This window comes from Bombus pascuorum, chromosome 6 (assembly GCF_905332965.1).
Source record: "Bombus pascuorum chromosome 6, iyBomPasc1.1, whole genome shotgun sequence".
Classification (NCBI taxonomy): Eukaryota; Metazoa; Arthropoda; class Insecta; order Hymenoptera; family Apidae; genus Bombus; species Bombus pascuorum.
In genome coordinates this window covers 15,767,816-15,781,551 of record NC_083493.1, presented here as the reverse complement: position 1 = coordinate 15,781,551, position 13,736 = coordinate 15,767,816, and the positions used below count along the sequence as shown (strand labels likewise).

At 28.2% G+C, this 13,736-nt stretch overlaps 3 protein-coding genes across 7 annotated transcripts; 2 read left to right on the top strand and 1 right to left on the bottom strand.

The window, feature by feature from the left end:
• The first annotated feature begins 376 nt into the window (after positions 1-376).
• On the top strand, positions 377-7,646 carry LOC132908110 (E3 ubiquitin-protein ligase SH3RF3). 4 transcript variants are annotated; one of them, XM_060961761.1, is made up of 14 exons: positions 378-771; positions 1,018-1,255; positions 1,331-1,445; positions 1,525-1,623; positions 1,742-1,878; positions 2,001-2,124; positions 2,260-2,583; positions 2,670-2,959; positions 3,029-3,354; positions 3,418-3,620; positions 3,717-3,859; positions 4,312-4,479; positions 4,963-5,076; positions 5,147-7,646. In XM_060961761.1, the coding sequence occupies exons 2-14, from the start codon at positions 1,023-1,025 to the stop codon at positions 5,328-5,330; spliced, it is 2,460 nt and encodes an 819-aa protein (XP_060817744.1). In that variant the 5' UTR covers positions 378-771; positions 1,018-1,022; the 3' UTR covers positions 5,331-7,646. The 4 variants fall into 4 exon arrangements, with proteins under 4 accessions (XP_060817742.1, XP_060817745.1, XP_060817744.1 ...); XM_060961759.1 differs by having other exon boundaries at positions 377-1,255; XM_060961762.1 differs by lacking the exon at positions 5,147-7,646 and having other exon boundaries at positions 377-1,255; positions 4,398-4,479.
• A 1,028-nt stretch (positions 7,647-8,674) lies between these two features.
• LOC132908113 (transmembrane protein 53) lies at positions 8,675-11,457 on the top strand. 2 transcript variants are annotated; one of them, XM_060961766.1, is made up of 6 exons: positions 8,675-8,758; positions 9,580-9,726; positions 9,799-10,068; positions 10,152-10,420; positions 10,505-10,682; positions 10,760-11,457. In XM_060961766.1, the coding sequence occupies exons 2-6, from the start codon at positions 9,634-9,636 to the stop codon at positions 10,895-10,897; spliced, it is 948 nt and encodes a 315-aa protein (XP_060817749.1). In that variant the 5' UTR covers positions 8,675-8,758; positions 9,580-9,633; the 3' UTR covers positions 10,898-11,457. The 2 variants fall into 2 exon arrangements, with proteins under 2 accessions (XP_060817749.1, XP_060817750.1); XM_060961767.1 differs by lacking the exon at positions 8,675-8,758 and having other exon boundaries at positions 9,471-9,726.
• On the bottom strand, positions 11,400-13,481 carry LOC132908112 (probable ATP-dependent RNA helicase DDX49). Its single transcript, XM_060961765.1, has 6 exons — positions 13,139-13,481; positions 12,881-13,074; positions 12,452-12,796; positions 12,199-12,371; positions 11,763-12,118; positions 11,400-11,685 (listed from the first exon to the last, which is right to left on the bottom strand). Exons 1-6 carry the CDS (start codon positions 13,194-13,196, stop codon positions 11,453-11,455), a joined length of 1,359 nt encoding a protein of 452 aa, XP_060817748.1. The 5' UTR covers positions 13,197-13,481; the 3' UTR covers positions 11,400-11,452.
• Positions 13,482-13,736: the final 255 nt, after the last annotated feature.

Below are 13,736 nucleotides of genomic sequence, written 5' to 3'. Positions count from 1 at the left end.
TTGATTTTTATCTGGATATTAAGGAACGTTTTTACAGAAATTGTTAAAAGATATAATCATTAACTTTGGAAGTTACTACTTAATTTTTCATTAAGAAGATATTTATAAATCTATACGATATAGGTTATCCAATAATCGAATCCATGACACATAAGTTTCAAAATTTCTCTATGCAAGTATTTATAACTGTATAACAAATTAAAAGGTTATTCTATATATTCAATTTTCAAAGTAATATTAGATTGCACGTACATGCAAATTTCGCATCAAAGGTAAGTTTTATATATTTGTATTAAATGTTGTTTCATAATGACATATTTGGTTATAAAATCTATATTGTGCATAGATGTTACATATCATGTAACATTCGTTGGCTCATTTTAGAATCGACTGTAATCGACGAGTCCGATTGATCGATATGGTTTGGTGTGTGTGACGAAATGTACTTGGATGACAGCGCGTATACTGACGCGCCTAAGAATATTTGGTTTAGGGTAAATGAAAAGATGGAACAGTCGTTTGAAAGTTAGAAGAGGGATTGAGTAACATGTACGCATATTTTTTCGCGAGGTGGGCTCATTGGTGGACTATTATAATTATCAATCGAGTTTCGTTGTTACATGTTATATAGAAGATAAGTACGTCAAATGTATGGTGGCTTGTGGGTGCAGAAAAGACGAAACGCGTGGGAAGATTAGAAAAGCTGGAGAAGCTACGTTTCGAAAAAGCGGATATATAAGCAAACAAATTGAAGAAAAAGAAAGACCGAAAGTAAGCGTTTCAAGATTCAAATCAGAATGGACGAATGTATGCTGAATGATTTGTTAGAATGCTCGGTATGTCTCGAGCGATTAGATACATCGAGCAAAGTACTTCCCTGTCAACATACCTTTTGCAAGAAATGTTTAGAAGAGATAGTTAGCACTCACCGCGAATTACGCTGCCCTGAATGTCGCATTTTGGTTGATGCTAAAGTGGATGACCTGCCTCCTAATGTATTGCTAATGCGTATTTTAGAAGGAATGCGAAATGCAGCTCCTAAATCTACGAAATCTATAACTAAAAGCAACGCAGGACCTCAAAGACTGTTTGGTGGTCACCAAGTTACTTCGACTCCTATTGTAACTACTAGTCCTACTTCTGTTGCATTCACAAATGAACCAGTTCGGCATGGTAATGCAACGGCAAAACAAGTTCAATTACACAATCAAACATATGGCCGAGCAATCTATGATTATGTGTCCAAAGTTCCAGGGTAAGTTTATAATTTCCTTGAAAGTCAAGTTAGTATTTATTTAAGCAGTATTTTATTAATTGTTTCATATTTTAGAGACTTGTCGTTTAAAAAAGGTGACATTGTTATCCTTCGTAAGAAAATTGATAATAATTGGTGTTTTGGAGAGAGTGCTAGTAGTCATGGAGTTTTTCCTTTATCTTATGTTCAGGTATATTAAAATATATTTTATAGTTTAATATAAAACTATTGAAAGTATTTAGTATTAATGTAATGTTTTATTTATATAGGTAATCACACCATTGACACCAGATGTTCCTCAGTGCAAAGCTTTGTATGATTTTAGAATGACTAATGATGATGAAGATGGCTGTCTTACATTTAATAAGGTATGTGAATATCTATATATTTAATATTCAATAATAATTTAATATTAAATTTTTTATTCCTGTTTTGTAACAAGTATTGTAAAAATAACATAAATAATATATTTAAATGACTCTACAGGGTGAAATTATTAGTGTTATTAGAAGAGTTGATGAAAATTGGGCAGAAGGAAAACTTTTGGATAGAATTGGCATCTTCCCATTGGCTTTTGTAGAACTAAATAGTGTGGCAAGAGCTTTAATGAAACTATCAACGAAGTAATTTTTATTATTTTGTCCTTAAAAATAAAGTTTAAGTATAGAAATTAGAATCAATAATTAAATAGTGATATTGGTATTATGCGTGATTGATTGAATATGATAATGTTTTCTTTAAATAGTGCACAACCAGGTCCATCAAGAGTAGCACCTCCTACTCCCACTAATGAAGAAACCACACTCTTAATACCGACTGATCATTCGCGTAATTTACAAACAAGTCAACCTCGACCTCAACTTGTACAGGTATTATAAGTAAAATTAATTTAATTTATTATTATATTATTACAATACAATTAATTTATATTAATTTTTTTAACATTTCAAAATGCCAAAAATATCTTTAACAAAGCTTACCAATTTCTTACATTTTATCAACAGAATACAGTTTTACCAGTTTCTGACTCCATTTCAAATGTATCATCAGGAGGTAGTTCTTCAACCACTACTCCAAACACCCCTAATAGTTCAACTACATCTAGTAGCTCTAGTACTGCTCCAAGTAGTCCCAGTAGCCCAGCAACATCTCCTCCTGCAGTTGGAAATAGACATAATGTTAAGCGTCACAGTTTCACTGCTGTTAACACTGGCCATCAAGCTCATCCACATCACAGACACAGTGCTGAAATACTTAGTCCTGCAGTAGACAATGCCATTGGCAGCGGTACTAACAATTGCAGTAATGATTCATTTTCTTCACTACAGGTAAAAAAGTTTATTTAACAGCAACATGATTAAAAATGTTACAAACTTTATGTTTATAACAGTAAATTTTTATTTTCATTTCTCAGACAAGTACCAGCATTGCAGATCATAATCTTCGTCATAGGCGAAGCGGTAGTAGTGATCTTGCTCTTGCACAGTCGTCACAGAGTTCGTCTGCCACAACCGGAAATACTCATTTACCAGCTGCATACATAGCTCTGTATCCATATAAACCTCAGAAAGCGGATGAACTTGAATTACGAAAAGGTGGCATTTATATGGTAACAGAACGATGTCAAGATGGATGGTTTAAAGGAACTTCTAATCGTACACAAAAGTGTGGAGTCTTTCCTGGAAATTATGTTGCGCCTGCTAAGTATATGAAATACTTACAATAGAAATACACAATATAATTTCTCGATTTTAAATAACTCTATTTTCGTAGGTGTCAACGTGGCTTGTGTCGAGGTTCACCAAATACAGCACAGCATCAAAACTTTCCATCTTCAACGAGTCAAAATAATACCGAGTCACGGATAACTACTACTTATACCAAGAATAAAGGAGCTACTCCTCAACCTTATAATGCACGCACATTGTTACCACCAGAATTGCCACCACGTGCTATTAGTCCATCTTTTATGGTATCATCGTCTTGGCATGGGCAAAGTCAAACACAAAGTCAAGAAAACAGTCCGCCTCGATATAAGGAACAAAATTCAGCAAATCCTCTCGGACGTAGCCATAGTGCTGTTATGTCATCGAATATTTGTACGTAATGATTTTATAGAAAACATTGTATTAGAATATACATGAGACTGCTTCGTGTTTTAGCTTCTCCTGGAAAACAGGTAACTTTACCACAGTCATTAATGACTACAACTACAGTTACTGGTGTTAGCAACAGTGGAACTGTTGTTACTGGCGCCACTTCTTCCATAATGAATGAAGCGAACAAAAGCCCAAATAGTGTTTTACATGCAGTAGCTTCACCTTCCTCTACCGCATCTGTTTCTGTGCCTAAAAACACTGAAAAGGTATAAGCTTATCTTTCCATAATATATGATATTTGTTTTCTTATTATACAAACATAACATATAAATGAAACATACATATATACTTTCGAACTACAGCAGAAGGAAAAGAAGGATAAATGTGTTTCTTTAATGCGCCGGTTAACGAATATTAAAAAATCAAAATCACCACCACCTACTACATATTCCATGGATAACCCTGTTTTTGAGGATGGCAATTCCATCAATCCAGTACATGTTCGGTAAGTTTTTTTTTTTATTGCAGTAACAGCAAGCCATGCTTTATATAAGTATGATAGTGTATTTGAATATACAAATTTAAGGAAAATAAAATAATTTTTGCATAAGATAATGATTTGCATGTTCGTAGCATAATGAACATATTTTTTTAACAGTTTGCATGCACTGCTATCCAAAATTGTTTATGTTTTTGTGTACAATGTAAAATGTATGTAATTATGTATATGTACTTTTATTATGTGTTGTATAATTGTTGAATTCACTGTATAATTGCAATGTTTATACGTATATAGGAAAAAACTAGTAAATTAATTGTACATTGTGCAAAATAGTTAAAACTCTTAGATTGTCTCTTTTACTGTTTACCATATTTTTTAACACAATATGAGCTGCACGTGTTGAATTATTTGTCTAATTCTACACGGGGGGGTTGGGCGGATATATTTAAAATTAGATCAGGATCTTGCCCAAGTCAGTTGCTACAGGTGGGAGCTACACAGGAATTAAATGCTTCAAACAACCATCATCGTTTGTGTCCAGGCTCTGTCCAAGGACATGTCACATCTTCACAAAGACTAAAATACAAGGAGAGACCATCTTTACCGGTCTCGATCCTCCAGAGGTTAGTTATTGAAATTATATGTCTGACAGATAAAGTAACTGAAAATTAACATCTACAGTAAAATGTATTTATCTTGATATACTTGTCCAGCTCATATAGAAAACGGAAATTGTATTTAGTATTTTATAATAAAATATGTACATAATAATTGTGTGATACATATGTTTAACTGAATTAACATTTGCAATTAGATGTATAATAATGCTATATATACATATGGGTAAGTATGATGATAAATATTGCAAAAATTAGAAAATATGTGTTACAAATGCTTGATTATGTTGATGGCATTAAAATATATTTCATTCTTATTTTTCAGTTGCGTTTTCGTAGTTGTTATTGTTCTTTCAAATTATGGATTTTATCAAACATTTGCTTGTTGATTGAGTATGTGTGCAATAAATGCATAATCATTACATAATGTTAACGAATTTCTTGAAACTATTACAATTCTACTTTTATTTTTATCATTAATATTCACAGATCTAACGAATCGGGTGGGATGGCATGTACACCGATGGGAAATCATCACCGTAAAAGTAACTCATTGGATGCTGGTATGGGAAAACAAATGAAACAACAACCCACACGCGAACGGTAGAAATTATCACTTAAATCATTTCACATTTTTATTTTATATCTAATTATTAATATTTTTTTCCTTCAGCGAGCGAGTATACAGATTTCGTTGTATTGTGCCATATCCACCTAATAGCGAGTTTGAACTTGAACTTCGAGTAGGAGATATTATTTATGTACACAAAAAACGCGATGATGGCTGGTACAAAGGTACTCAACAAAGAACTGGTCGTACAGGCCTTTTCCCAGCAAGTTTTGTCGAAGCTTTCTGAGATACAGCGCAAAACCATTTCGTATTAGAAACTTGTATATAATACTGCACGAGCTGATGGTGACATATTGCACATCAATTTTCAGGTTTATTAAAGGTATAATCATTAATATGAAGGTAAGTGTAGGATTTAAATTGTGAAATTAATCGTAATGTACTAAATAGTACAGTAAACATATACTTGTATGTTACATGTAGTATGTTTATATGGTTTTATCATGATTATGACATAAAGAATTTTTTTAATTATGCAATGAATGAAATATAGTGAAATTGTCCAAAATGGATACTGCCGTTGATATTATATTCAACAGAAGTTATTAAAGTGATTAAGGAAGTAAGAGATTATATTACAACAATACTGCCATTTGAACAAACATAATTACAGAAAAATGTATTATTACTGTCTTTTTTTACTAATATGAGATCAGTTTCATAATTCATAGTACAGGAAGAAGTTTATGAAATTATTTTATTATTTACATTTTAAGTTTTTGTTCACGTATAATAATATTTTAAGATAAGATAATTTGAATTTTCATGAAGCTTAAATTATTATTAAATATATAATCGCATACTTTTTGTGCAATTTTATACAAGCAATTGTTGCTTAAATGCTAGTTTGAAAAAAAATGACAGGATTACTGTTAAGATTTTGTTTAATTTCTTTGAATTGTTGCATTTAAAAAATTTGTATGATATATTTTATGATGTTATCGAAGTTGTATGAACATAAGAAATTATATCAGTTTTTATATCAGTATGATCAACTTTGACAAACGTTTCCTTTTATAGACATTTTTCTTAGAAAAATGTAGTAATTCGTATCATATAGAAAAATGTAAAACATTTCATTATGAAGTGTGTCTTATATTGTATATTAATATATCTTTTCTTTATGTAAACGTATACATATGTAAGATTACGTAATGATTTCAAATTTTACGATGTTGGTTTTGTTAAATATGTGGTTGGCTATATCAGACTGGCCTATATTTCTGCATAATTGTAGACATTTAGTTAAATAGATTTTAACAAAAAAGCTGAACTATAACATTAATACTTGTAGTAAAATCAATTGTATATCTGTACTGTACAACTGAATGTGTATGTTTTTCTTATTTACGAGGTATTTAAACATTCAAGCACAATAAGAAATTATATCGTTAACAGCCACTTCACATAACATAATTGTAAGAAATTAAGGTGAATTAATGAGCTTCCTAAGGCTGAATAATAATCAATATTTGGTTAAATTTGTTATTTTCCTATAGGAGATGCTATTCTGAATTATGTATAAACATCTGCCGAAAACATTTTTTTATTAACGTTACTTTATCATTTTCAATTATATTAATTTCAAAACAGTGTTTATCATCCATAGAATAAGTCTGATTGAGTGTTATTTTTCTATATATGTCATAATTTATTTAATTTATATACCTGTGTCAAGAACATTATAAAAAAATGTTTTATAAATCTTTATTATTGTATTCATGTATTCAGTGGAAACAACATCAAGGTCAGTCATAAAATCAGTTAGGCGTTAAATTACGTTTATACATGTTTCGAGTGCTAAAATAACAATTTGAGTCACGTATATAAAGATAAGAAGTTCGAGCTTAATTCAAAATCATACGATATAAACTCAGAATTACGTTTTTCTTTGTAATATATTTAACAAAATATGTATTATGCAGTTTGAGTAGCAGATTCTAAAAATACATAATTTATTACCTTTTACACAGTATAATTCACGAATGATTCTTGCTGATTATATAAAATGTTACTACATGAACCTGTGTCATCTTTTAATATTTTAATATATGACCTCGTTATATCGTTTCTACTGATTACATATATGTATATGTGCATAGCACATAACAGACGCACATACAATATATGAGTAGGGTAACAGAGGAAGAAATAACGAAAATATTTGATTTAGTGATTCAAAAATCACTAAGAATATAAAATTTAAACCTACTAAATTTTAGAAACATAGTTTTAAACTTATGGAGAAGATACTGACTATAAAAATTTCATATGTGTTTGTTTTTCTAGTATATAAATTACCTTCTCTCTTCCTCTGATGTTATAAAAAAATATATCTTCATATTTAGTAGTATACACCATATAAAATGTATTTATATGTAGGTGTTTTATATAATATGAAATTAAGTAACTTATTAGTAGCGATAATATCTTATAAAACAAATATTACTTCATTATGGCAGATAAATTTCAAATAGTAATACAAACAGTAATAATATACATTGATGTATGTGGTAATGAAAATATTGAAATTTACAAATGATATGATTTGTTGAACTTTATTCATTTTTAATTTAAAGCGTAATTTGAATTACATTCTGGAATAAGTATAGTAATACGAATACAGTTTAGAATTGTAAATAAAATATGACTAAAAAAAAAAAAAAAAAAATTAAACTTAGTTTTCATGTCATGATTATTTTATAAACTAAAATTGAGAGCAGTAGAAAGTTATTTAAAATTCATATCTTGCATCCAAGTTTAAGTAATTTATACATATAAGTAATCAAGTGTCTCTCAATAATTGTTAAATTTGATATAATATTTTTGTCTTCCTTTCAAAATAATAATTATATTTGATTGTTATTTACAAATTGCCTAGTATTTAGTCATTTTAAAATTTATTTTAAAATAAAATTATATTATATCAAATTTATCTTCATATAATGCTCCGTATCATAGAATTAACATTTAAGTAACATTTAAGTTAAATATGAAAAGTATAATAAAAAAAAAACACTATATGCTACTGAAATATGTATTTATGAGTGATTTCTTCCCTATTGTAGCATTGTACTTTACTACTTTTCAATATTTACAAATTTTATTGTCATATTTCATATGATAATTTAATTATATTAATAACGCTAAAATATGATAAGAAATACAAATCACACTTAAAACACTAATAATAATATCATTATACTATTTTAATATATATTTATGTTTGATTATTAAAAGACATTATTAAAATAGAAAAAATTGTTTTTTACAGATTAAATTTGTAAAAAAAATAGATAAAATTTTTACCTCTTATTATGTCGAAAGTTAATCAATAACAATTCAAGATAATTTATTAATATCCTAATGGCAATAAATTATGTAAAATTTATGTTGTTGTGAATTATGAAGTATAGAATATGAAATGAATTTTTTATGTCAAAAATACTTTCGAAAATATTTACTAATTATACTGAAAAATAATACACAATTATATAATATCAATGCGTGTAAGTCAATAATTTGTCGTAAAACACATTTTTTATTTTTAAATGATTTGACATTGACCAAACTATATAATTGTGAGAGAACACATATGTGATTATTCAGTGTGTAGCCGCCGGCAGTCCAATGATTGTTAATTATTAAGCGAGTGTAAGTTCTCTTTTCTTCAACTCTTCTTTTAACACATATATTAATAAAATCCAGTTAGAATAAAATTTTTCAAAATTAAAACATAATAATTAATTACAGTAATTGACATGATCTTATTATTCTTATCTACATTTTTCGATGTTCGTAATTTAATTAAATATATCAATGTAACATTAAATTGTTTTATAAACGTTAAGAATCATTTCAAACTTCTATTTCTTCTCAAAATATACAACATTATTACCTATGAACTATGACATCGAATATCACATTTCAATTATTTTTATAAACATAATGTTCGTGAAAAGATTATTTTCGATTAAATACGCAAATTACGACTGCATAAATTACACACGTCAGGTATACATTTACATATATGTATATACATACATGTGTGTATACACAAGAAAAATGTGGACTTTGAAGTTTAAACAAAAACAAACAAGATATATATGTATATATATATACAGGATGTTAATTTGAAAACATAGACGACATTGGATATTAATGGTAGAGACCGATTTGTATATTCATGTATTCATATATGTGTAATTATATATGCATTGAATAAAGAGAAGGCAAGCTATTTAGTATACTGGCAAAAGATAATGTCAGATGGGGTCCATTGCTTTTAAATTAAGGTCAGATTGTATTTTGTCCTATTGCTCACTTCTATAGATATACATATAATACAAGGTAATAGTAAAATAATTAAATATATATTTCATACTACATTTTCATTAACCTAATTGAAGTCTTAATTCGCTTTTATATACTATTTAACAAATTAAAAAGTTTCAATATTGTATTACTATTATTAGAAATCTCCATCAAATCTCTGGGCTACAGCATAAAGTGTATTTTAATTAGTAATAATGATAGTTGGGAGGATGTTATTACCTACTCTTGCTAGAACAAGATTAAGTTCCTATGCAAGACCACAATTGTTAAAGCAGAGACAAGATTTGGTAATATTTACTCATTACTTTCTTGATTTACTTCTATAACATTCTATATTTTAATAAATTTTCTTTTCTTAGACTTTATTTTTATTAGTATGTAAATTATCAAACTATCATATTACAAAAAATATTGAATATATTTCACAAAACAATGTAATTAGAAATGGTACAGCTGTACAGAATTTTAATAACGGAGAGAATAAACCTCTATTAGTTTTACTTAGTTGGTTGTTACCAAAACGTAAGCATGTTCTGAAATATGCAGATTTGTATTTGGGACAAGGGTTTGATGTCGTGATAGTATCAATTACTCCTTGGCAACTATTATGGCCCACAAAAGGATCTAGGGTAAATACATGAAATATAAACTATAATACATGTTACATTAATATTCATAATATATAATTTAATTTGTAAAAGTTTTTTTTTAGCTGGTTGCAGCAGACTTGATAGAGTTTTTGATAAAACATCAGAATTATCAACAAATACTATTACATGGATTTTCAGTAGCTGGATATATGTGGGGAGAAGTATTGGATTTATTGCAGAATGACCCTAAAAAATGTAACAATATAATCAATAGGATTGTTGGTCAAGTATGGGATAGTTTGGCTGATGTGAGTGAATTAACAATAGGTGCACCACGTGCTATGTTTCCAACAAATGAAATGCTACAAAATATGTGCCAAAAGTATTTAGAGTAAGTTTATTTTCAATATTAATTCCATTTATATTTCTTAAAATATTTCAATTTGAATTATATGCATTAAAATAATTTACACAGATATCATATGAAAACTTTTTATAAACCATCTACTCAGTATTATATAAGGTCTAGTCAATTGTTTCATACAAATTTAGTGCATAGTCCAGCATTATTTTTTATAAGTAAAACAGACCCAGTGGGTTCATTAACAAGTAATCTAAGAGTAAAGGAAAGCTGGGATTCTTTGGGTGTAAAGGTAAGATTGGTAAAGTAAAAAATAATTACAGGTATGTAAATTACAGAATAATATAGAAATATTTATATTCTTTTCAGATTTATGTTAAGATATTTGAAAATTCCCCACACGTTGAACATTATCGTAAATACCCAAAAGAATATGTTGCAGAACTGTATGCGTTTTTGAATAAATTAAATTTGATGCAAAATAAAAAAAAAATGGCACAATTTTAAATGTGCTATATGAAGTCTTATTACTTATATTCTTAAAAGATATTCAAAACAGTATATTTACGAAATATGTAGTTCTTTAATATAGATTTTGATACAAATTTTTATATATAAATAAAAGCAAGTTATTTATAATCAATTGAAACTTTTTAACCAGTCTCATCCGTGAATTTCATTATCTGTAAGTAAAAACACATGTTTCTGTTAATAATATTAAAAGTATAATCAATTTTATAGCAAGAAACAAAAAAGTGTTCATTTAAACAGGTATAATAAAAAGGAAAAGGTACTTTATGAACTACATATTTTATAATAGTTTTAAACTTATTTGATGAATTCCGTCTTTAGCAGTCATATATACACGAATACTTACTTTCTTTTTTACAGTAACTATTTTTCAACCATGATGCTAATTGCAACTTATATAGTACACAAGAAAAATGTGCGTTTTATGCATTGAATGTTAGTTATTGAATTATGTCATTACAAAAATGGTTATTCATAATATGTTACTTATTATACAATGTATACATTTAAATATGATAAAATTTGAGTTAATTAAATTTTATTTCTATAATGTAGATTTTCATCAATTTTCTGTTTCTTCTTTAATTTATAACGTTTCTTTTGTTCTAATATTTCCTCAATTTCATCTGGATCCTTCCCTTCTAGGATAAGTTTCTTGCGTTTATTGATCATTCTTTTGCCATAAAAGTCCATCTCGTCTAATTTCATTTCCGCTTCTCGTTTAGCAACAGATATTTGTGTCAAAATTGTAACTATTTCATTATCTAAATACAAAAAAAGTTATATTAACATATTCTGTGTACATTTCTTTTGTAAAATAGCAGTGCTAAAAATGTATTACCATTGAGTTTATATTCTGTAAGTTTTGTACCAATAGCATTTTCAATTGCGTGTAATAATTTAATATCATGTGGAGTTATTAGGGTAATTGCCATGCCATTTTTGCCTGCTCTAGCTGTTCTTCCAACTCTATGAATGTACTCTTTTGTTACATTTGGTATAATATGATTTATAACTAGCTCAACTGTAGGAATATCTAAACCTCTTGCAGCGACATCTGTAGCTATTAAAATTTTTGCATGATTGGACTTAAATTGAGTAAGTGCAGCAAGACGATCTTTTTGTTTTATCATTGCATGTAGGGCTACATTTGTAAATCCAACATCATTTAATGTCATGGATAATACTTGACAATGTCTAAAAAATACAATGTACAATAAAGCATTAAGAATGTTTATGTCTATATCAAGTATTACATGTATACAATTCCACTGTACTTGCAAGTATCTGTAAATATCATTATAGACCCATCTTTATTATTTGCTCTAAAGGTTCTAATTGTTTCCACTAAAAAGGAATCACGTACATCACTTGGACAAAGAACGTAACGTTGATCAAGTTCTTTCACTGTTGCTACACCAGACTCATCTTTAGATTCCCATATAAAAGCCTTTAAAAATAGTTTCAGCTCTATGTTCATTCTACTATTCCTTGTTCATTTTTTTAAATATTTACAAAATTTTATAATACCTTACTGGATGCTATGTGTTTCACTTTGTCAAGGGTATCTGTCATTGTTGCACTAAAAAGAAGCATTTGCTTCCGTTTAGGTAAAGCCTCAAATATAGTTTTTAACTGACCATCAAAGTGACCTTCTAAAAGTCTATCAGCTTCATCTAAAACTAAAAATTTAATTTGCTTTAAAGAAAATGTATTACAACTTTCAAGGTGGTCTGCTAAACGTCCTGGAGTTGCAACAACTATATGTGGATGTTTTGATAACTCTAGCCCTTGTACAACCATATCCATTCCACCAACAATTACACATTTTTTTAAACCAATAGATTTTCCTATAGCTGAAAATTGATCTGCAATCTGTAAAGAAAAGGTTTTATCAAAAATATAAAAAAAGGAACGAATATAAATATATGTCTTAAAAGATTAAAGCGTTTAATATACTTGAAAAGCAAGTTCTCTAGTTGGTGTTAGAACAAGTGCAAATATGCCATATGGATCTTCAGATAATTTTTGTAATATAGGAAGTGCAAAAGCAAGTGTTTTACCACTGCCGGTTTTTGCACAACCAATACAATCATCACCAGCTAGAATTTTTGGGATACAATTTTCCTGGATTGGTGTAGGGCATTTTAAACCTACAATAAATAATAATAACGTAACAACTTTCTTTGTCTTCAAGCCCATTATTTAAATTCTTACCCATAAAATTACATTGTTGAACAAGCCACGAACTTAAATTTAATGCAGCAAATGACATGGTTGTTTTCGACTTTTGTATAGGTTAACACGTGGAATGTTTTGATTAATAGAACATAATGGTTTCGTAAAAGTTAATTTTAATAAAGATTCAATTTAAATAAGGAATATATTATTAATGGTTAGAATTATTTAATATAAAATGAGTTACATTTCATTAAATAATTTTACGTATGCGTTTTAAAAGATATTTTTACAAGGTATATGACACAAGGGACTAAATCACTTAAACGATTCTACTGTTCTATTAGTGATTGATTCGATGCAATATACATTAGTTTATTATTTTTTTATCTTATAACATTTTACAATTAACTTAATAGTGTTAGTAAGAATATTAATTTAATCTCTATATTAACATTAATATTATTAGTATTAATTATTATTATGGTTAGTACTAATAGTAACAATGTAATCGGTAGTAAGTACACTTGTACTAGTCTTAAATTTCATTTTTGGAACGAGTAGTTTCCGCTACATGCCCTTACAAACACCAATTGTATTAGTACATATTGAGAATAGATAGAATAAAATAAAACTC

Bases quoted from the DNA above. Each gene is read 5' to 3' on its own strand.
- LOC132908113 (XM_060961766.1), top strand. From the start codon at position 9,634: ATGATAGTTGGGAGGATGTTATTACCTACTCTTGCTAGAACAAGATTA. The intron at 10,421-10,504 runs GTAAGTTTATTT...TAATTTACACAG, and splicing joins ATGTGCCAAAAGTATTTAGA to ATATCATATGAAAACTTTTT. The intron at 10,683-10,759 runs GTAAGATTGGTA...TATTCTTTTCAG, and splicing joins GGGATTCTTTGGGTGTAAAG to ATTTATGTTAAGATATTTGA.
- LOC132908110 (XM_060961759.1), top strand. From the start codon at position 798: ATGGACGAATGTATGCTGAATGATTTGTTAGAATGCTCGGTATGTCTC. The intron at 1,624-1,741 runs GTATGTGAATAT...ATGACTCTACAG, and splicing joins GCTGTCTTACATTTAATAAG to GGTGAAATTATTAGTGTTAT. The intron at 2,584-2,669 runs GTAAAAAAGTTT...TTCATTTCTCAG, and splicing joins ATTCATTTTCTTCACTACAG to ACAAGTACCAGCATTGCAGA.
- LOC132908112 (XM_060961765.1), bottom strand. From the start codon at position 13,196: ATGTCATTTGCTGCATTAAATTTAAGTTCGTGGCTTGTTCAACAATGT. The intron at 12,372-12,451 runs GTATTATAAAAT...CTATTTTTAAAG, and splicing joins AACACATAGCATCCAGTAAG to GCTTTTATATGGGAATCTAA. The intron at 11,686-11,762 runs GTAATACATTTT...TTTTGTATTTAG, and splicing joins TACAGAATATAAACTCAATG to ATAATGAAATAGTTACAATT.